Genomic DNA, 24030 nt, shown 5'->3' with positions numbered 1-24030 from the left:
AGTGAATCATATGGATTTAGAAATCAAGTATTTTAACATGCAAAGCTAAAATATGCCTTTCTGTTTACGTGATTAGATAGTTAGTACATGATTCTTGGGTCACTGCAGGATTCTGTCTGATAAGTCTCACTGCCAAAGAGAGGGAGTACTTGTGGCAGTTTCCATAGTATGCATCCGATGAAGTGAAAAGGAGTACTTGTGGCACCTTAGAGACTATTATGCATCCGATGAAGTGAGCTGTAGCTCACGAAAGCTCATGCTCAAATAAATTGGTTCATCTCTAAGGTGCCACAAGTCCTCCCGTTCTTTTTGCGAATACAGACTAACATGGCTGTTACTCTGAAACCTGCCAAAGAGAGAGAAACTTTAAGGCCAGAAAGGACACACTGACCTTCTGCACATTGCAGACTATAGAACCTTGCCCACCCACGCCTATAATAGACCCATATTTCAGAAGAACTAGATCCCCTCAATTCTTTAGTGTTAAAAGGCAGACCTCTCACTACGAAGTATGGACTGAGAGATCTCATTATACATGACTGTTTTAATAAGGAAACAAATCAGCAAAATGCTGGCAAAGTAATCTTATTTCAAATCATGTACTTTCAACCCTATTAATTTGTGAGTGATACATTTAAGTGAAGAGTACTTACGTTGTTATGCTAACATTAGAGGATGGAATCACTAACACACGATTTGGTGCAATAAGGACAGATGTATCACATGTCACAACTCGAAGTCCAAGCAGGAACTTCCCTGGGGTTGCCCCACCAGCTCCCCAAATGCAGATTATCTGCAAGAGAAATAAACAAATTTATTTCTGCAACCCATCACTACTGGTTGCCCAAAATGTATATAATTTTAGTAAGCCTGATCTATAAATAAGAGCAATCCAAATGGCACCGAAGTCTTAATCTTACTACACTGAATATTTAATTTACATTTATTCTCATGTAGTAAGTTTACATTTAGAGTTTTAAAATAAAAGGTTTAAAGTTAGTTTAGCTAGGGTAAGAATTACATGTGTGTTTAGTAAATTGTGTAAAGAGCTAAGCAAATGTAACTAATCCTTGAAAAATAATTGGTTCAAATGCTAAAAAAGAATGTAACATCGAACAAGACAAGTTTTAGGAGAAGGCTATTCTTGAAATATGGCTAAGAGAACACTAACAAAAACTTGGTTCTAACAGACAAAAGGGTTGTGATGAATTTATAGTAACCTCCAATATTCTCTTAAAATATGGCAACGTGTAAAGAGATAAACCAGTTGCAGCTAGCTTTGACACAGAGACATTCAAAGAAAAAGGCCCACACTGCCCTAACCCTATCTGGTCTTAGCCAAGGTCGATGGAAAGCTAAGAAAAGAGCAGCCCCAGACTGCCCAAAATTGGTTTTTAGCTGAAGTAAGTAATTGGCAATGGCATCACTTGTTTGTTATACTGTATAAAAAAACCCCATGTTTGCTAAGGGTAGTTGTCATTCCTATCTGATCATGCTGATGCCAGTCAGGATGAGAGGTGTGTCCCTAGGATGGGCCTTTTCAGAGTGTACTAATCAACTTATGTTTGCTACTGTATAGATGTATTGATTGCTTATTGTTATTTAGATTTTTAGAGCAATTGTATAATTTGGCCTTTGGATTTAATAAAGGAATTTATGGTTAAATGAACTTCTAGTAGTATCCTATATTAGTAATTCCAACAACTTCAGTTGGTATATTAGTGTTAAACTTCTTAACCAATTAACTAATCAGTTTTCAAATATTTCTGATAGTCATGGAACAACATTTGACCTGAACATCCAGCTGATAAGTTAGGATTTAATATTCATGACTAGTTACCTCATAGAAGCAGACTAACAACCTGTAGATAAGGGCCACTACCATCATTTTCTGCAAGTCTTCCATGGATGTGTCTTCATCTATTTCTTCTACTATATAGTGCATAGCAAACTTGGAAATGTCCCTGTACAAAAGAAGACTTCACTTTAACAAGTGAGCCATTTCACAAACCTAATGCATTTGACCTTCATTATGGTATTCCCATACCTGCAGCCACCACTTCGGTTACCCCTTTGGAACCTAGGCCTGGTCTACACTGAAAGGTTATATAGGCATAGCTATGTCCATCAGAGATGTGAAAAAACCACTCCCTTGATAGATGTAGCTATACCAGTATAATTCCTAGTGCAGATGTAGCTTATTGACTCAGCCTCAGCCCAATTCTACAGTACAAGTTATGTTACGTGGGCATACAGCCACAATTATTAAATTGTTCGTGTGCGCACATTTGGCTCCTTGTGTCAGCAGTGCACATCCTTACCAGGAGTGCTTGGCGTATGGACTATATTGTCAGTGTGGGACATTGTGGGGCAGCTCCTGGAGGCCAGTAACAGTCAACATAAGCAATGCAGTATCTAGAGTGACACTGCATTGACCTAATTACACATACCGTGACAATGCCACTCGGGGAAAGCGGCACAGAGAAGCACATTGGCAGCAGCCAAATTTAAGTGAAGACTCTTCCACAGCTAGGTCACAAGGCTGCATACGACCTGTCTAGGACAGACCAGGCCACAGGCTTTTAGGCCAGAAGGGACCATCACGATCATCTAGTCTGACCTCCTGCACATTGCAGGCCACAGAACCTCACCCACCCATTCCTGTACTAGACCCATAACCTCTGGCTGAGTTCCTGAAGTCCTCAAATCATGATTTAAAAACTTCAAGTTACAGACAATCCACCATTTACTCTTGTTTAAACCTGCAAGTGACCAATGCCCTATGCTGCAGAGGAAGATGAAAAACCCACAGGGTCTCTGGCAATTTTGACCCAAGAGAAAATTTCTTCCCAACCCCAAATATGGTGGTCAACTGGACCCAACATTCAGACACCTGGATAAGAATTCACTGTAGTAACTCAGAGCCCTCCACGTCCAGTGTCTCATCACCAGCCATTGGGGATATTTGCTACTAGCAGTCGCAGCTTGGCTACATGCCATTGTAAACAGTCTCATCATACCATCCCCTCCATAAACGTATCAAGCTCAGTCTTCAAGCTAGTTAAATTTTATGCCTTCATTGCTCCTCTTGGGAAGCTGTTCTGGACGTTCACTCCTCTGATGGTTAGAAATCTTTGTCTAAGTTCAAGCCTACAATTGTTGATGGCCAGTTTATATCCATTTGTTCTTGTGTCAACATTGGCACCTAACTTAAATAACTCATCTCCCTCCCTGGTATTTATCCCTCTGATGTATTTATAGAGAGCAATCCTATCTCCCCTCAGGTTAGGTTAGGTTTGGTTTGGCTAAACAAGCCAAGCTCTGAGTCTCCCTTGCATAAGGTAGGTTTTCCATTCCTCTGATCATCCTAGCAGCCCTTCTCTGCACCTGTTCCAGTTTGAATTCATCTTTCTTAAATCTGGGACACCAGACCTGCACACAGTATTCCAGATGAGGTCTCACCAGTGCCTTGTACAATGGTTCTAATACTTCCCTATCTCTATTGTAAATCTCATTTGATGCATCCTAGAACTGCATTAGCCTATTTCACAGCTGCTTACATTGGCAGTTCATAGTCATCCTGTGATCAACCAGTACACTTAGGTCTTTCCCCTCCTCTGTCACTTCCAACTGATAAGTCCCCCCGCTTGTAGCAAAAATTCTTTTGTTTGTCCCTAACTGTGTGATCTTGCACTATTAAATTTCATCCCATTTCTATTACTCCAGTTTTCAAGGTCATCCAGACCTTCTTGTATGATATTCCCAATATGGAGGAGGACCGTAATAGCCCTCATCTTTTTGTCATTCACAAATTTTATTAGCACACTCCCACTTTTTGTGCCACGGTCATTAATACAAATGTTAAATAAAAGTGATTCCAAGACCCATCCATGAGGAAATTCACTAATAACCTCCCTCCAGTCTGACAGTTCTCCATTCAGTATGGCCCATTGTAGTCTTCCCTTTAACCAGTTCCTTATCCATCTTTCAATTCTCATTAATTCCTATCTTCTCCAATTTAATAATTTCCCATCTGGAAATATATCAAATGCCTTACTGAAACTAGGTAGATCTACTGTATTTCCTCTCTCTAAAAAGATCAGTTATCTTTTCAAAGAAAGAGATCAGGTTAGTCTGGCATGATCTACCTTTTGTAAAACCATGTTGCATTTTATCTCAATTACCTTTTAACCTCTATGTCCTTTAACTACTCTCTCTTTCAAAAGCTGTTCCAAAACCTGCATACAATTGAGGTCAAACTAACAGGCCTGTAGTCTCCTGGATCATTTTTTATTCTTCCTTAAAAATAGGTACTACAGTAACTCCCCACTTAACGTTGTAGTTATGTTGCTGAAAAATGCCACTTTAAGCAAAAACGATTTAAAGCTAATCCAATTTCCCCATAAGAATTAATGTAAATAAGGGGAGGTTAGATTCCAGGGAAATTTTTTTCTCCGGACAAAAGACACACACAGATCACAAGTTTTAAACAAAATTTAATACTATACACAGCAATGATGATTGTGAAGCTTGGTTGAGGTGGTGAAATCAGAGGGTGGAATATTTCCCAGGGAATGCCTTGCTGCTAAATGATGAACTAGCACTCAGCTGAGCCCTCAAGGGTTAATACATTGTTTTTAATGTAGCCTCACACTCTACAAGGCAGCATGAATGGAGGGCGGAGACACAACAGACCCATGGCAGTGGCTGCACACATTCCCTGCGGAAACTGAACATGATGCTGAACCCACGCTATCCCACTGGAGCGTACCACTCCCTCCACTTTCCAAAGTGCTGGGAGGGGGTGTGTAATGTGGTGCGTGCAAGTGTGAGAGTGCGAGCGTGAAAGAGAGTGGGCAAGCACGAGAGAGAGACAGACACGCGCACTGCCCCTTTAAGTACACTGACCCCCACTTTAAGTACACTGCCTTTTTAAGGAGATCAGCAAGCTCTCTCCATCCTGAGCCTTGTCATGTCCCGCTCCTGCTCTGTGGAGATGGGGTACAGGAGCAGGTGGAGGGGGACACCCTGACATCAGCACTCCTCTTCCCCCAGACCCCTGCACAGCAAGCAGGAGGGTCCTGGAAGCAGCTCCAAGGCAGAGGGCAGGAGCAGCACATGGCAGTGGGGGGACTGATAGCTGAACTGCCCAGCAATTGACAGCCTGATGGGCGGATGCCACACAGGGAACTTAGGGGAGCTGATGGGGGGGCTGCTGGCCCACCCTGGTTCCAACCCCCCACCAGCTAGCTCCAACTGGCTGCTCTTCCTGCAAACAATGGACAAAGCAGGCGGCTGCCAATCATCGTCCTAAGGGAGCATTGCACAACTTTAAACAAGCATGTTCTGTAATAGATCAGTGACGTAACAATGAAACAATGTTAACTAGAACGATGTTAAATGAGGAGTTACTGTACCATATAATTAAGCAGTACAACTCCTAATATGGACACAGTTACAGCGATGTAAAGGTGCTTTATACTGATATAGCTATTCCCATTCAGGAAGGAGAATAAGCTATGCCAGTATAGGGCACATTTATACTGGTTTAACCACTTAAAAGAAGCCACACCCCTAAATGAAATAGTTACACATGCCTAAATATCAAACTTGCATACTTCAGTTACATGTATCCAAAAAAGGAGTTGTGTTGTTGTAAAGCCTAATAATTTAAGTTATAAGGCATTATAAAAAAAATCTCTCCCCCAAAGGCTGCTTAAATTAGGTCATCAAGAGTAGGTGGTTCAAACAACACTGATCCCATCTTCCCATGCAGACTGAGTAGAGTAGAAAAAAGTTTTTCCATGATTAGGATAGCAGTAGTCCCTATAGCTTCTAATCAAGATCAAACCCCATTGTGCTACATGCTGTGCAAATATGTAGCTACAAAGCCCCTTCCCTGAACAGTTTACTCGGAGAAAAATTATGAAGAGATTCAAAGAGGCAAGGAGAAGGGGACAAGAGTAAGAAACTGGATCATGTAGTTACATAGATTAGTTATGTTGCAGTCTCATGATTCCAATTATTCTATCTCAAATTAACTCACTCTTCCCATAACTGCTACACATACTTAAAGGAAAGCCAACCAATGATGGCTGTATCACAGCAGAAATGAGTCTGGAGAGAGTAGTAGTCTTATCCGTTAATTCAGCATTCCAAGCATAAGGGCATGCATAGAAAGAATGAAGATGTTTGCAAAAGCAGACAAATAAGCCTTAAAAATTTGCATCATTTGTGCAGTAGATAGGGGAACAAACTGAGTTAGAAAGGGCCTTGAAGCTGAAAAAAAGCAGTCATCTGTAGCAGATTCCCTCCATTCCTTCTTTTGTATACTTAACCAAGGAACAGAACGATTTTGACCTCTTAAACAGGCCACTTCTGGGCTACTGCACCAGGTTCGTTATGCCTCCTTCATTATTCTAGATTACCTCTCAGTTTTATTAAAGTAGATCCTTCCTCTGTATACCCACTTGCAGGATCTGGTGCCCCAGGTGTTGAGGTGAGGAGCTGTCTTGACAAGCAATATCCTTTGAGGGGCACACAAGAGATTTTACAGGAAGGCAGCTTCATCACCCAACTCGATGTAAGGGAGGGGAGCCTCAACTACTTCAGTTCCTACTCTGCTGCCACAGACAGAAAATGGAACTTGCCTTCCTGTCCTAAGGCTAGAACTTCCCTTACGCTAGATTATTTTCATATAGGATAGTTTAGAGTACACAGACTGCCCTTGTCCCGGGGAACAATTGACTCTCCACTGGGACCAAGTTGAGCCCCCAGCCCTTCAAGATGTATACCTCCTGACTGATCGTACCTTATACATCCAATACCTTCTTTGCCCTGGTCTACACTAGGACTTTAGGTCGAATTTAGCAGCATTAAATCGATTTAAACCTGCACCCGTCCACACAATGAAGCCCTTTATTTCGACTTAAAGGGCTCTTAAAATAGATTTCCTTACTCCACCCCTGACAAGTGGATTAGCGCTTAAATCGACATTGCCGGCTCGAATTTGGGGTACTGTGGACACAATTCGATGGTATTGGCCTCCGGGAGCTATCCCAGAGTGCTCCATTATGACCGCTCTGGACAGCACTCTCAACTCAGATGCACTGGCCAGATAGACAGGAAAAGAACCGCGAACTTTTGAATCTCATTTCCTGTTTGGCCAGCGTGGCAAGCTGCAGGTGACCATGCAGAGCTCATCAGCACAGGTGACCATGATGGAGTCCCAGAATCGCAAAAGAGCTCCAGCATGGACCGAAAGGGAGGTACGGGATCTGATCGCTGTATGGGGAGAGGAATCCGTGCTATCAGAACTCCGTTCCAGTTTTCGAAATGCCAAAACCTTTGTGAAAATCTCCCAGGGCATGAAGGACAGAGGCCATAACAGGGACCCGAAGCAGTGCCGCGTGAAACTGAAGGAGCTGAGGCAAGCCTACCAGAAAACCAGAGAGGCGAACAGCCGCTCTGGGTCAGAGCCCCAAACATGCCGCTTCTATGATGAGCTGCATGCCATTTTAGGGGGTTCAGCCACCACTACCCCAGCCGTGTTGTTTGACTCCTTCAATGGAGATGGAGGCAATACGGAAGTAGGTTTTGGGGACAAAGAAGATGAGGAGGAGGAGGAGGTTGTAGATAGCTCACAGCAAGCAAGCGGAGAAACCGGTTTTCCCGACAGCCAGGAACTGTTTCTCACCCTAGACCTGGAGCCAGTACCCCCCGAACCCACCCAAGGCTGCCTCCTGGACCCAGCAGGCGGAGAAGGGACCTCTGGTGAGTGTACCTTTTAAAATGCTATACATGGTTTAAAAGCAAGCATGTGAAAGGATTAATTTGCCCTGGCATTTGCGGTTCTCCTAGATGTAGTCCTAAAGCCTTTGCAAAAGGTTTCTGGGGAGGGCAGCCTTATTTCGTCCTTCATGGTAGGACACTTTATCACTCCAGGCCAGTAACACGTACTCGGGAATCACTGTAGAACAAAGCATTGCAGTGTATGTTTGCTGGCATTCAACCAAAATCCGTTCTTTATCTCTCTGTGTTATCCTCAGGAGAGTGAGATATAATTCATGGTCACCTGGTTGAAATAGAGTGCTTTTCTTCAGGGGACACTCAGAGGAGCCCATTCCTGCTGGGCTGTTTGCCTGTGGCTAAACAAAAATGTTCCCCGCTGTTAGCCACAGGGAGGGGGGAAGGTTGAGGGGGTAGTCACGCGCTGGGAGGAGGCAAAATGCGACCTTGTAACGAAAGCACATGTGCTATGTATGTAATGTTAACAGCAAGGTTTACTCTGAAAGAGTGTAGCGACTGTTTTATAAAATGTGTCTTTTTAAATACCGCTGTCCCTTTTTTTTTCTCCACCAGCTGCATGTGTTTCAACGATCACAGGATCTTCTCCTTCCCAGAGGCTAGTGAAGCTTAGAAAGAAAAAAAAACGCACTCGCGATGAAATGTTCTCTGAGCTCATGCTGTCCTCCCACACTGAGAGAGCACAGACGAATGCGTGGAGGCAAATAATGTCAGAGTGCAGGAAAGCACAAAATGACCGGGAGGAGAGGTCGCGGGCTAAAGAGAGTAAGTGGCGGGCTGAAGAGAGGGCTGAAGCTCAAATGTGGCGGCAGCGTGATGAGAGGAGGCAGGATTCAATGCTGAGGCTGCTGCAGGACCAAACCAGGATGCTCCAGTGTATGGTTGAGCTGCCGCAAAGGCAGCTGGAGCACAGACTGCCACTGCTGCCCCTCTGTAATCAACCGCCCTCCTCCCCAAGTTTCATAGCCTCCACACCCAGACGCCCAAGAACGCGGTGGGGGGGCCTCCGGCCAACCAGCCACTCCACCACAGAGGATTGCCCAAAAAAAAAGGCTGTCATTCAATAAATTTTGAAGTTGTAAACTTTTAAAGTGCTGTGCTTAAAGTGCTGTGCGGCATTTTCCTTCCCTCCTCCACCACCCCTCCTGGGCTACCTTGGTAGTCATCTCCCTATTTGTGTGATGAATGAATAACGAATGCATGACTGTGAAGCAGCAATGACTTTATTGCCTCTGCAAGCAATGATTAAAGGGAGGAGGGGAGGGTGGTAAGCTTACAGGGAAGTAGAGTGAACCAAGGGGCGGGGGGTTTCATCAAGGAGAAACAAACAGAACTTTCACAGCGTAGCCTGGCCAGTCATGAAACTGGTTTTCAAAGCTTCTCTGATGCGTACCGCGCCCTCCTGTGCTCTTCTAACCGCCCTGGTGTCTGGCTGCGCGTAACCAGCAGCTAGGCGATTTGCCTCAACCTCCCACCCCGCCATAAACGTCTCCCCCTTACTCTCACAGATATTGTGGAGCACACAGCAAGCAGTAATAACAGTGGGAATATTGGTTTCGCTGAGGTCTAAGCGAGTCAGTAAACTGCGCCAGCGCGCCTTTAAACGTCCAAATGCACATTCTACCACCATTCTGCATTTGCTCAGCCTGTAATTGAACAGCTCCTGACTACTGTCCAGGCTGCCTGTGTACGGCTTCATGAGCCATGGCATAAGGGGTAGGCTGGGTCCCCAAGGATACATATAGGCATTTCAACATCCCCAACAGTTATTTTCTGGTCTGGGAATAAAGTCCCTTCCTGCAGCTTTTCAAACAGACCAGAGTTCCTGAAGATGCGAGCATCATGCACCTTTCCCGGCCATCCCACGTTGATGTTGGTGAAACGTCCCTTGTGATCCACCAGAGCTTGCAGCACTATCGAAAAGTACCCCTTGCGGTTTATGTACTCGGCGGCTTGGTGCTCCGGTGCCAAGATAGGGATATGGGTTCCATCTATAGCCCCACCACAATTAGGGAATCCCATTGCAGCAGCGCCATCCACTATGACCTGCACATTTCCCAGGGTCACTACCCTTGATATCAGCAGATCTTTGATTGCGTGAGCTACTTGCATCACAGCAGCCCCCACAGTAGATTTGCCCACTCCAAATTGATTCCCAACTGACCGGTAGCTGTCTGGCGTTGCAAGCTTCCACAGGGCTATCGCCACTCCCTTCTCAACTGTGAGGGCTGCTCTCATCTTGGTATTCATGCGCCTCAGGGCAGGGGAAAGCAAGTCACAAAGTTCCATGAAAGTGCCCCTACGCATGCGAAAGTTTCGCAGCCACTGGGAATCGTCCCAGACCTGCAACACTATGCGGTCCCACCAGTCTGTGCTTGTTTTCCGAGCCCAGAATCGGCGTTCCACAGCATGAACCTGCCCCATTAGCACCATGATGCATGCATTGTCAGGGCCCATGCTTTCAGAGAAATCTGTGTCCAGGTCCTGATCACTCACGTGACCGCGCTGACGTCGCCTCCTTGCCCGGTATCGCGTTGCCATGTTCTGGTGCTGCATATACTGCTGGATAATGCGTGCGGTGGTTAATGTGCTCCTAATTGCCAAAGTGAGCTGAGCGGCCTCCATGCTTGCCTTGGTATGGCGTCCGCACAGAAAAAAGGCGCGGAACGATTGTCTGCCGTTGCTCTGACGGAGGGAGGGGCGACTGACGACATGGCTTACAGGGTTGGCTTCAGGGAGCTAAAAATCAACAAAGGGGGTGCCTGTACATCAAGGAGTATTTCAGGCAGGACTGCACGGAGGGTTCCAATAAGAAATGGTGCACCTAAGTTATCGTTGTTATTGGAACAAGGAGGTTAGCCTGGTCTCTGATTGATACATGGCTAGATTTACCTCGCTGCACCTTCTCTGTGAGTGACTGCAGTGTGATCTAGACAGGGGAGGAGACAAATGAGTACAAATCTGGTCTATTTCTTGTTCTGACCCACTCCATCTATCTTTTACATCTTTGGCTGGCAGCAGACGGTGCAGAAGGACTGCATGCCATCCACATCTCATGGCTGCTCGGCAGAAGATGGTACAGTACGACTGCTAGCCGTCTTCATCTCTTGCCTGCCTGGCATAAGATGGTACAATACGACTGCTAGCAATCCTCATCTCTTGCCTGCCTGGCAGAAGATGGTACAGTACGACTGCTAGCAGTCCGTATCGCCTGCCCGCTCACCATAAGACGGTTCAATAGGACTGCAGGACTAAAGAGAATGACCTGGTCAAGTCACTCCAAATTTAGTCCCTGCGCCCATGTCTGCCCAGGCGCTCCCAGCCGACGTGGCCAGGAGCACCTTGGACACGACGAGAACGACTACCAATCGTATTGCACCGTCTGCTGCCAGAAGGCAATGGGTTGCTGCTACTGTGCAGCAAAGCCGTACCGCGTCTGCCAGCACCCAGGAGACATAGGGTGACGGTTACCTGAGCTGGCTCCATGCTTGCCGTGGTATGGCGTCTGCACAGGTAACTCATGAAAAAAGGCGCGAAATGATTGTCTGCCCTTGCTTTCACGGAGGGAGGGAGGGAACGGGGGCCTGACGACACGTACCCAGAACCACCCGCGACAATGTTTTAGCCCCATCAGAGTGCTCCATTGTGACTGCTCTGGACAGCACTCTCAGATGCCCGATTGTTTGCCATTTCTCTGACGCTGGGAGGGGCGCTTACAGGGTTGGCTTCAGGGAGCTAAAATCAACAAAGGGGGTGGCTTTACATCAAGGAGTATTTCAGGCAGGACTTCACGGAGGGTTCCAGTAAGAAATGGTGCACCTAAGTTATTGTCCTTATTGGAACAAGAAGGTTAGCCTGGCCTCTGATTGATACATGGCTAGATTTACCTCGCTGCACCTTCTCTGTAAGTGACTGCAGTGTGATCTAGTAGAATGAGTCCCCTAGACAGGGGAGGGGGGGAAGCAAATGAGTACAAAACAAATCTGGTCTATTTCTTGTTTTGATCCACTCCATCTATCTTTTACATCTTTGGCTGGCAGCAGACGGTGCAGAAGGACTGCATGCCATCCACATCTCATGGCTGCTCGGCAGAAGATGGTACAGTACGACTGCTAGCAGTCCGTATCGCCTGCCCGCTCACCATAAGACGGTTCAATAGGACTGACTGCAGGACTAAAGAGAATGACCTGCTCAAGTCACTCCAAATTTAGTCCCTGCGCCCATGTCTGCCCAGGCGCTCCTGATCGACCTCACAGAGGCAACCAGGAGCACCTCGGACATGACGATGACGGCTACCAGTCGTACTGTACCGTCTGCTGCCACAAGGCAAGGGGTTGCTGCTACTGTGTAGCAATGCCGTACCACGTCTGCCAGCACCCAGGAGACATAGGGTGACGGTTACCTGAGTGGGCTCCATGCTTGCCGTGGTATGGCGTCTGCACAGGTAACTCAGGAAAAAAGGCGCGAAATGATTGTCTGCCCTTGCTTTCATGGGGGGAGGGAGGGAACGGGGGCCTGACGATATGTACCCAGAACCACCCGCGACAATGTTTTAGCTCCATTAGGCATTGGGATCTCAACCCAGAATTCCAATGGGCAGCGGAGACTGCGGGAACTGTGGGATAGCTACCCACAGTGCAATGCTCCGGAAGTCGACGCTTGCCTCGGTACTGTGGAAGCGCTCCGCCAAGTTAATGCACTTAATGCACTTAGAGCATTTTCTGTGGGGACACACACACTCGAATATATAAAACCGATTTCTAAAAAACTGACTTCTATAAATTCGACCTAATTTCGTAGTGTAGACATACCCTTTGTCTTGCACAGCTTGCCACACCTTCACTCCCTTGCACCCCCACTAGAAGGGGGAAGACACTTGAGGCTCAAGGCTCATCTGGTTTTTCCATGCCTACAGCCTGATATTCAGACAGGGCCATTGAGGGAACCGAGACTAGCCTCTGTGCCAAGATCCTCTTACACAGGACCCAAACAGATATTGCCATTCTGGCCTTAATGTCGCTGTCTCTCACAGGTCCAAAACTGGAATGTCTTCAGCCTTATACCAGGAGCAAATCCCTTATCCAGCATTGTTAGTAGCAGCTAAATCAGAAGTGGCACGGAAGACCAAACCATCACTGTCTACTGAGACTCTAAAAGTCTTGGCAATGATGCAGGAAAAACCCATCTGAGCACCTACTCCTCATTTGGCACCAACTTTGGACCCATCTTCCAGTGCCAGTACCTTTGTAGTGATACTGCAAGTTCATGTAGATGCTCATCAGGGAAAAGAAAGCAGACCTTTCCACACAAGGGGAAGAGTCATCCCTTTCCTCCTTTTTATTATGAACCAGGACTTGGAGATCTTGATGGATGATCAATAGCTGAACATGAGGTCCAGGTGAGATGCAGTGGCCAAAAAGGTTAATGCAATCCTTGGACGTATAGCCAAAGGAATCTCTAGTAGGATTAGGGAGACTGTATTATCTCTATTTGACACTGGTACAACACCCACTGGAATACTATTTTCAGTTCTGATACCCACAATTCAGAATAAACTGGAGAGGGTCAGAGAAGAGCCATGAGAATTATTAAATGATTGGAAAACATGCCTTATAGTGAAAGGCTCAAGGAGCTGAATCTTTTAGCTTAACCAAGAGAAGGTTAACAGGTGACTTGATCAGTCTATAACTACCTACATGAGAAACAAATTCAATAGAGGGCTCTTCAATCTAGCAAAGGTATAACAAGATCTGATAGCTGAAGCTAGACAATTCAGACTAGAAGGCACAAGGGACAAGTTTTTAAACAGCAAAGGTAACCATCATTGGAACTTACCAAGGGCCAAAGTGGATTCTCCATCACTGACAATTTTTAAAATCAAGATTTGTTGTTTTTTCCAGTTCAAACATGAATTATTTCAGGTCGTGCTAGATGATCCCAGTGGTCTCTTCTGACTTTATAATCTATGAATGTTCTCATGCAACATGTTCTCAAGTAGCATTTAAAATTACAGTTTATACAAGGACAAAGAGAACAGTCAAGGTTGACAGGTTCCATATCTGACTTATCTTACCTCCTACCCATACTAAAGAATTGCAAACAAGTGTTTCATTTAGTAAATGCTACTTAGCCTTTTTCTTTAAAATAAATAAAAATTCCACACCAAAGACCGTGGAATTTGTGTAGAACAACTGATGCAGGAAAAAACCTTCAAATATATCAGCCTTCAAAGTTTTTCTAAACACGGCATAAGAGATTTTTGAAAAATCCTAATAGTCTCTTTTAAAAGTACAAGCTAGTTTAAAGTGTTTTCCCAACTGCTCACATTCAGAAATTTCATTTTTAAACAAACTGTGAGTGCCAACTATTAAGCTTATTTAACAAAAAAAGTTAACATTTGAAAGCATTTCTAGGCATCTACAGTAACTTTTTATAATATGCACACCTGTATAATGCATCACTTTAATAAAGATCTATTTTTAAAAGACAAAATAAGTTTGAAAGGAGCCTCTTATCAATTAAGGTTCCATCAAGTGCTTCTCCTCTGTGTAACCCTAGCTACTCCAAAATACACAATATATATATAATATTCAATCACAAGAGTGAAAAGCTTTATATAATAATGCCTTAAATGGTTTAACTTACTTTATTCCACTGAGATGCATAATACTTAAGACAATGGTTGCCTTTATAAAGAAAAGAATAAAGAAATCCACCATCTCTGCTATAAACCTGTGTGCCAAGGATGGGATAATGTATTCCCGACCTGTAACAAAAATAGTTAATTACCTAAAATTTTACTGTGCTAAAGCAATTTATAACTTAAACGTGAATGTACATTAGTTAGCACTATGCAGAATAAGAGGCAATATTAAAATGGTATTCCACATTGTCCCACTGCAGGGAACATTTAAAAATCCTTATTCTGACCCATGGAAGCTCATATCCTTTTTATTCAATTACCTCCTTAAAATGTACTTTGATACAATGGGAATTGGATGACAAGTTAACTAAGCATGTACCTAAACCAAGTAACATATCTTTGCTGTTGCTTTTCCTAATCCGATCCCCTCCCTGCTCTGTCTGAGTCACATATTACACCCTTGAACAGCTTACTTTTTGTAGTGTATCATTTTTGCCTTCTATTATGATATTTAGAAGGAACTTGATAGAGAATGTTTTCCTGAAGTTCAATTTTTTATCTGGTATTAAAACTGCCTCCTTCCCACCACTCACTCATTCCACTTTAGAGAAAGACTTCAGAAAGAACTGAGCACCAGCCCTGTGAAAATCAAGGAGGGTCCTTTTAGATATCTCAAGACAGGTGTCCTAAATGCCTAGCCACTCTTGGCCCCCCAATTTTTTTTTTTTTTTTTTTTTTAAAAAAAAGACACAATTAAAGACCAAAAAGTTGTCTATTTTTTTAAACTTCAGGAGAACTAGACAAGCATTCCTATGCAGACATAGCAGGTTACGCTACCATGAGAGAACAGGAAAATGAAAGTGGCTACTCTGGTTTAACAGGCTACTCTGGTTTAACTGGCCCTGGTGAAAGAAATGCAATCATTTTTAAAATGGTCTTAATAATCTCAGGTGGTGGTAGTAATAATACAAGCAAGCTTTTTCTTTTTTAAACCAAAAGGAAAAGTGCCATATAAAAGAATTGTGGCTAGGCTGATTCTCCACATTGTATTTCCTCAGCAGCACTTACAGGAGCGCCTGTATGAATGCATCCGATGAAGTGAGCTGTAGCTCATGAAAGCTTATGCTCAAATAAATTTGTTAGTCCCTAAGGTGCCACAAGTACTCCTTTTCTTTTTTGTATGAAACTAATATTCTAACAATTACAATTTAAATATACTCATGCACCTGACTTAATATAACCTTGTTAAAATTCACAAAGTATATTTTGGAAGGGAGAAGGAACCCTTTACTATTCCACTTCTTCCCCGCACAATAACCTCTCCTACCAAAAAAGGTATCTTCACAAGGCATCCACAGAAGCTGCACAAATGGCACTCTGAAAACTAGCCTCAACAAATTGCTTGAGAGCAGCACAAAGCTCTCCGCCTCTGTGTTCTTGTTTTTAAAAGGCAAATACAGTTAGAAGAGCCATTAGGTAAGAGGGGCACCGTCTTAATATTTGTTTCTGTGCATCTTCCTTTTATATCTGCTTACCTCGCTGACAAATTCAGTCTCATTAATGCTAAAAAATAGCAAAACAGATTCAATTCCCATTCTTGCATTGTCACAACTGTTGAATAAATCCTAATTGTACAATCTTTAACCAAAGATGAGGCAAGAATGTGAAGAACACAGCTGGACTTCCTCACACCAGGTTGAGCATGCAGTGCCAGAAGGTAGAAATCAAGTCAACTTTCTAATATGAGAATGTTTAATATGAAAGTTAGTGATATGGAACCTCTGATTTTATTCTCCCGACTACAGCCACACTAATATATCAATTAATATATATTAATATATATTATATTAATATATAACATATTATATTAATTAATATTAATATATTAGCAACAACTGGTTAAGATGGAAGGTAAGCGTTAAGGCGGATTTAAATATGACAGACTTGTTAAAGTATCTTAGAATTCCAAAATCTATTAACATGGATGGTGCTACTAATATAATACTGCACATGCTATTATTTGAGGATAACTGTCTATGCTGAATTAAGAAGAATTATTTTATTGCTTCCATGAAATTTTGACTGTGGTCACAACCACTGTTCCCTCTAAACTGTGCACGCACACACAGATCCTAAACCCCGCGCACACGGCGAAACACCACGAGCACAAAAATTTGCACAAAAGCACAACAATTTGCACAGAAGAAATTTTTTGCGCACACGGCCTGTCAAAAATTAGAGGGAACATTGGTCACAACTATCCTTGGTATTCAAAATCACTTTCAGATGCCAGTGAAACACAAAATACCAACTATCCATTATTCCACACATTATCCTCTGGCATAGTACATTACTGTACTGATTTCTGAAGAGAATAAAATTGTTGATTCAATAATAAAATGATTTTATTTAGTACTTGAATCACCACCATTTCTTTCATTAGGCAGCTAAAGGGGGTGTCATACACTCAAGTTCAGAGGCATTAAACAATCCCAACAACACTGGTGCTTCTATAAAGCTCTTTGAGGATTTTGAGAAGCATTACAACCTTAGCACCTAAACCTCACCAGTCATAGTTCCCCTACAGTAAAATGAAGAAACTGAAGCACAGAGATTAAGTTTGCCTACACACCACAAACCAGTGGCAGGGCCTGGTATGAAATACAGAAGCTCCCACTCCCAGGCCAACCACAACGCTATGCTTCGAAAATATAAAATGCTAAATATTAGACCCGAAGAAGGGCTCTGTGTAACTGGGCTCTGTCCCTAACAGAAGTCAGCCCAGTCAAGGATATCGCCTCACCCACCTAATTCATAACAGCAAAGCCCCATCACAGACAAGCCCGGTCCGAAGTCCGCCCAGGAGTGGGAGAGGCGGCACGGGGGAAGACAGGCACCCGCAGGACGCCCCGGCCAGTCAGCTCAGAGACCCAGCCGGGGCCACCTGCCTGAGTCGGACACGAGTTAGGAGACTCCTTCCCCAGCTGCCCCCGAGCCTGCCCCTCGGCCGGGGTCTCTCGCCAGCCACGGCCCGCCCCCCCACCCCGCCAGTCTCACCTGCCGGCCGCCCGCTCCCCCTCGGGGCGCTGCTGGCGGCGGGGCCGGGCCGGGGCACCGCGGCCAGGCGGGCGGCTCCCGGCCAGGCGGGCGGCGCGCGGGGTCCCGGCGCGGCGGGGGCGGCGAGGAGGTAGCAGGGGCCGTAGTAGGCGGGCGGCGGCGGCGGCGGGGGGCAGCCGGCGGCGGGCGGGCCCGGGCTGCCGTAGGGGGCGGCGGCGGCGGCGGCCAGCAGCGCGGGGAGGCTGCTCTGCCAGCTCCAGTAGCCGCAGTACGAGTCCCAGAGCCACTGGTGCACGCGCCGCGCGTACTCCCCCGCGCTCAGCGCCTTGGCCTCGGAGCCCTCGGCCCCCGCCGGCTCGGGCTCGCCCGGGGCTGCCGCGACCTCCGCCATAACCCGTCCCCTCCTCCGCCTTCCCTGTGACGCACACCCGCTCCCTGACCCCCGCTCCCCGACTGCGCAGGCGCGGGGACCCGCTCCAGCCCATCCAGCCGCCAAGAGGGGGGGGGCGGCATGAGACAAGCTGAAGAGCTCTTCGCCCCCCCGCCGCCGAGGTGAGATGGTATGGCCCAGGGTTGAGCGGCTAAGGCGGGAGCTGCTGGCGCTGTGGGGGCGGAGCTCGGGACCGCAGAGTCCCGGGAATGGAATTGCAAGGGGGCGGGGCCTGCCTTTGCGCTGCAGGGACCCCCATTTCCATCCGCCCAGGTTCAGTGCAACGGGGCCGCCCCTAAATCAGGTGACCCGGCTGGGAGGACGGTCCCTAATTCTGAGTAGCAGGGGGTAGCCGTGGTCGTCTGTACCCACAAAAACAACAAGGAGTCCGGGGCACCTCCAAGACTAACAGCTTTATTTGGGCATAACCCACGAAAGTTTATGCCCAAATAAATCTGGTAGTTTTTTAAGGTGCCCCCGGACTCCTAGTTGTGAGCATTTCAGTGTCACCAGGGGTAGGTGGGTCTAGGGAAATCACCCCCAAAAACGTTTCAGAGTAACAGAGCCCCCAGGAGACTGCCCTGCCCACCTGGTGGCAAAGAAGAGAAAGATTTCCTGCAACTCCTAGCCCCCTAACGCCCCCTGCCACTGCTGCTGTCAGAGGTGGGTCGGATCTGCTTGGGAGTGGGTTTTGTCACCTGTGTCCTTTTGTCATTGCTGACCCTTTGTGCTCCCGAGGCAGGTGCAGGTGGCTACGTCAGCTTTCTCTCTCCTTTTTCCAGTTTGGCCTCATTGCTTTTTGAGGAGGAGTCCTTAATAGTGTCTGCTCATTTGAGAAAAATATCCTTCTTGTGCTTCCACCTAGTGAGTACATAAGAACGGCCATAGTGGGTCAGATCAATAGTCTGTCTAGCCCAGTATCCTGTCTTCTGACAGTGGCCAGTGCCAGGTGCTTTAGAGGCAATGAACAGAAAAGGGCAATTGTCAGGGTTCCCTCCCCACTCTGAACTCTGAGGTACAGATGTGGGGACCCGCATAAAAGACCCCCTAAGCTTATTTCTACCACCTCACATTAAAACTTCCTCAAGGCACAAATCCTTTCCTTGTCCTTGGACAGTATTGCTGCCACCACCAAGTGATTTAGATATAAATCCAGGGAAAAGGGCCACTTGGAGTCCCTGTTTCCCCAAAATATTCCCCCAAGTCTCTTCACCCCCTTTCCTGAGGAGGCTTGAGAATAATATACTAACCAATTGGTTACAAAGTGAGCACAGACCAAACCCCTGGGTTTTTAGGACACTGAAAATCAATCAGGTTCTTAAAAGAAGAATGTTATTTAAAAGAAAAAAGTAAAAGAATCACACCTATAAAATGAGGATGGAAGGTAACTTTAGGAGTAAATAAAAAGATTTAAAACACAGAGGATTCTCCTCTGACTCTGCTTTCCAGTTACAAAACAGGAATGAAATTACCTTTTAGCATAGGGAAAATTCACAAGCTAAAACAAAAGATAATCTAACACATTTCCTTGCCTTTACTTACAATTTTTGTAATCTTAAATGCTTATTTCAGGTAGGTTTTTAGGAGATGTTTTTTCCTGCCTAGTCCCTCTCTCGTCCAGAGAGAGAACAAACAAAGAGAGCACAAACAAAACCTCCTCCCAAGATTTGAAAGTATCTTCTTTTCTTCTTGGTCCTTTTGGTCAGATGCCAACCAGGTTATTTGAGCTTCTTAACCCCTTACAGGTAAAGGAGGGATTTTATGCTACCCTGAGCTGTATGTTTATGACAGCAATAATCCAGTGATTGATCCTGTCCACTCCCAGCTTCTGGCAGTCAGAGGCTAGGGACGCCGAGAGCATGGGGTTCTGTTCCTGATCATCTTGGCTAATAGCCATTGATGGACCTATCCTCCATGAGTAAAAAGTGTGTCTCTGCTCCCCACTAGGTTTAGACTGCTTGTGCCTCCTGCTTTCTGCCTCTAGATTATGGTCACTGATTCTGTACTTGGTGACAGTTCATGTGAGTCTTAACACATTTCACTCAGTGGCGTAGTCTGTTTGTCTGATGGGTCTATGTAGGGATCAGTACTCCAGCAGCTAAAGGTGCAGGGAAATGACCCCAGGAATTTCCACAGTAAATCATTTAAGATAACAAAATAATGCCACTAATGCTGATGAGAGCCCAGAGAGCAGCAAATGTGATGGTGAGAGCATTGCTGAAAGATTTCTCAACAGAAATCTGTGTAGTTGAGTACTGATTTCTTTATTAAATGTCTTAGTATTAAGAGTTTTTGAGAGAGACAACTTTGTAGTCTAAGCTGCTTTAATATCTTCTCAAATGACCTCCTGGTCCCGGGGCTGCCTGCATGGCAAACCACAGAGACCATGTGCACAAAGATTTTTTTTTTTAATGTGAGAATATTAACCTCCAGCTGAAACACGTGTAGGCAAACCCTTCATTCCCAAAGGCCTTCAGCTGTATTCCTTAATTAACAAGTTTCTTTAGTCAATGCATGAGACATTTGGGCTCTGCATGTTTGTAGCTCTGTTGATAAGCAACATGTCTTGGTTTCATTGTTCCTATAATTTAAGTTATTTTCATCCCAATGCTGTCCTCCATCACACCCAGGCAATTCTACTGAAGTCAGTGGTGTTACATGGGGTGTAAAAGATAGAGTGGAGCTTTTGTACAAACCCCATTACCATGCTGAAATTCCATTCTGAATTCAGAACTGAGTTTAAGCTGGTGTAACAGATGTGCTAAGGGGGCAGGGCATAAGTTACCACTTAAGCTTCCCATAAACTTTCCTCTGAATTTGGTCGACATTACTGATGAATCAGTCTTACCAACAGTTACCTTGTCATGCCAATAAATCTACTGACATGATTAAAATGTGCTCTCACCCTACCCTACATTTCTGAGCAGATGTAGCTGGATAAATTTAATTTTCTTTGTTGTTCTTGCCCATCTGTGCTTTCAGCTTGTTTGTGGCCTCTGGCTACTTTCAAATCACTTTCTATTCTGAAAACAGAATTAGGTTTGCAGTTGCATTTTCTAAACTGAAATTAACTAGAGGACACAGAATTAGCTAGAGGCATCAAGGCTCAGGAGGATGGGAGGTAGTTAAAAGTTGCCATTTTTCTATGTATCCTAGTTGTTTCTAAGGCACTTGTCACCATGGTATCTAATGACAGGTTTCAGAGTAGCAGCCGTGTTAGTCTGTATTCGCAAAAAGAAAAGGAGGACTTGTGACACCTTAGAGACTAACCAATTTATTTGAGCATAAGCTTTTGTGAGCTACAGCTCACTTCATCAGCTGTAGCTCACGAAAGCTTATGCTCAGATAAATAGGTTAGTCTCTAAGGTGCCACAAGTACTCCTTTTCTTTTCATGGTATCTAAGTCAGACAGTATCTTTTTGCCTTGAGACCTCGGCCTCTCATCTTTTCTGTCTCCCTCTTCTCTCTTTGCAAAACTTGGAAGTGTAAGAAACTAAATTGGGAGCCTTACAGCAGCTTCCAACTCAGCTGTCTAAAATTAACTTTACATTTTTAAACTACTTTGCTGGTTTCCAGATGCTGCTGAGCACCACAGCCACTCTTCAGTAGGAAGTGATGGCTTTCCTCTGAAGATCCACCTTCAACAGGGCTGGCGGCAGTACATCTTCCCCTTGCTGCCAAGCTATGGTGCTCAGCAACATTGGAGAAATAACTGTCTATATTAGAAAGACAAAACAAACCTCACAGGGATTAAACCATATTGATTTTGAAGCCAATCTAGTTACTTTGTTGCAAGCCCCTAATACAGATGGATTGAAAGACATTTAAATCATGCTTAAACTGATTTAACTGAGTGGGACAGACGTTAGCTAAATCAGTTTAAGCACATCTGTAGTAGGAAGATCCACACTAGTGCATGTTTTCTAATATAGACCAGACCAAAATTAGAGATCAGATTAAGCAGATGAATTGAGACCTTCTTATACTGCAAAGTTTGGCATAAGTGGGGAAAGATACGAGAAGAGGGTAGTGCATAAAGTGGACTGAAAAAAGTGTTTGGGTGGATCTATCATTTTCTACAGAACTGAAAGCGGTATCGCATCGGCCTGTCTCTGCAGCTCATCAATTCTGTCCCTCCAACACTTCACATCAGGTCTCCTCCCACCTTGCCTCATCTCTGGTCCTGCAGCTCTTGGGGTTCTTTGCCCCCCCCCCGACTCAGGGGCTGCACTGGGGTCCCCTCTCCCCTTTCCAAGCTGCGGGGGGCAGCTCCAGGGTCTCCACCCCCACACACTTTCCATTCCAAACCATTTGGGGGTGGGGTGGGGGTCCATTAACCATCCTATGGTTCACAGGAGGAAAGGAGGGAGTGGAGCTACCCTGAGTTTTTTGTGCTCCCTCCAGTGAGAAGGGCTTTGGCTCTTGAGAAGAAGGGGGGAGAGCACAGCTTGTTTCCTGCAGCAGCTCTGATTGACTGGTCCCAGGAGATGGGCAAGAGAGGAAAGCAGGGTATTTTTTGCCCCAGGTAGGGCTGAAATGTCACCTCTGCTTGAGTTTTAGAAATTTTATTTCTGGGCCTCTAACCCAGTGCACTTTAATCACTGAGAGAGGGAAAGGAGAAAAGATAAGAAAGGAGGTAAAGAAGGGTGAGCAAATGAGAACTGCACAATGTGATTCATGTAAGATAACATTTTGGAAGAAAGACCGTGGGATCAGAAACTCTTACAATAGAGAGTTGCTCTGCTGCTGAATGACTATGGCAAGCCCAGGGATTTTTTAAGAGATCCTGAAAAACAGATTTATTTTAAAATGTTTATTAATCCTTAAGTGGACATCTATTCTGTAAAGGGACTGTAAAATTGGTATCATGGGGCTCCTTGTTCATTACCTTTCACTGATTTTTATATTAACTGTACTTTTTAAAAATTTTGCTTTAAATAGGTTTTCTAACTTCCAGCCCTGCAAATTCAACTAGCCTCCAGAAGTCCAACTTAGTTCTTTCTTTCCTGGGCATTACCACTGGCATAAAGAGTTCTGAAGGCCAAATTAGACCTCCAGTTACATCTGTGAAATCTTCCAGGCTTCAGGTATGCCCTCAGTGACACCTTTGCAATCCCATTGCCCTCAGGGGTTTTACATAGGTGTAATTGGCTGGAATTTAGGAGGGGACGGCCTTTAACAGCTTATTATTTTCTTCTCTAGAGCTGAGACCTAGAGGAAAGCTCTCAGTTTCTCAGGGCAGCAGTAGCTAAGGAATGGAAGTCCCTTGGCCCATGCCTCTTCCCGCAGCCCCCATTGGCCTGGAGTGGCGAACCGCGGCCAATGGGAGCCACGATCAGCCGAACCTGTGGAAGCGGCAGGTAAACAAACCAGCCTGGCCCACCAGGGGCTTTCCCTGAACAAGCTGCGTCCTACGTTTGGGAAACACTGCTCTACACCTTTTCCTCTCACCCCTCTAAGTAACCAGAGGGCATTAGAGGCTGGACTGATAGTCACAGAGTCTTTCTACCACCATGTGGATCTTCCAGTCATCCCCACCCTCTGGAGGTGCAAGGGATATAGAGAGAAATCGTGGCTCCACTGAAGTCAATGGCATCAGCATTTCACTTACGTAGGCTATTTAGCTCTTAGGCTGGAGATCTCCATTGACTACATGATATGGGCTGATGTTTGGGAGTAGAATTTGGGGTTTCAGGTGTAGGTATTTCTGGGATATGTGTATAATACAATGGCACTAAATCAAATACTGGATGCAAGTTCTACAGGGCATGGACTGTGACTTGTACAAAGCCGAGCACTCTGACCACACTTAACAATTAATAATAACATGAATGTTTTGGTTGAACACACTGGAAAGATTTCTGTATTTCAAATTATTTCCTCTGTCACCTTCTTCAATGACCCTGCTCACTAGATTTCAGTGTTTTAAGCCAACTAGGTATTTCCTGTTGCGTGTGTTTTTAAAATGATTATTATAGAAGGACAGCTAAAAATAGATGAGCTGACTTATTCACTGACACCTAGACCTGGATGTTCTTTCCCTCCCCGACACTTTCTAAACAAATAAAAAAAAATACCCTCTCGATTTACTCAA

General features: G+C 45.1%; 1 protein-coding gene and 1 long non-coding RNA gene across 2 annotated transcripts in view; one reads left to right on the top strand and one right to left on the bottom strand.

Moving 5' to 3' along the window:
• FAM8A1 (family with sequence similarity 8 member A1) overlaps nucleotides 1-17957 on the bottom strand; it is a 26082-nt gene extending 8125 nt beyond the window's left edge. Inside the window, exons 1-4 of the mRNA XM_073332000.2 lie at nucleotides 17507-17957; nucleotides 14452-14572; nucleotides 1841-1964; nucleotides 654-793 (exon numbers count right to left, since the gene is read on the bottom strand). Coding sequence (XP_073188101.1) covers nucleotides 654-793; nucleotides 1841-1964; nucleotides 14452-14572; nucleotides 17507-17897 — 776 coding nt within the window. The 5' untranslated portion in view covers nucleotides 17898-17957. The remainder of the gene's footprint in view (nucleotides 1-653; nucleotides 794-1840; nucleotides 1965-14451; nucleotides 14573-17506) is intronic.
• On the top strand, nucleotides 17714-24030 carry LOC140906985 (uncharacterized). The gene is made up of 3 exons (XR_012157330.2): nucleotides 17714-18058; nucleotides 22878-23023; nucleotides 23139-24030. It is a non-coding gene; the product is annotated as an uncharacterized LOC140906985 (long non-coding RNA).

Source organism: Lepidochelys kempii, chromosome 2 (genome assembly GCF_965140285.1).
Source record: "Lepidochelys kempii isolate rLepKem1 chromosome 2, rLepKem1.hap1, whole genome shotgun sequence".
Classification (NCBI taxonomy): domain Eukaryota; kingdom Metazoa; phylum Chordata; order Testudines; family Cheloniidae; genus Lepidochelys; species Lepidochelys kempii.
The sequence above is the reverse complement of the archived record's forward strand: the minus strand, read 5'-3'. Positions and strand labels throughout refer to the sequence as shown.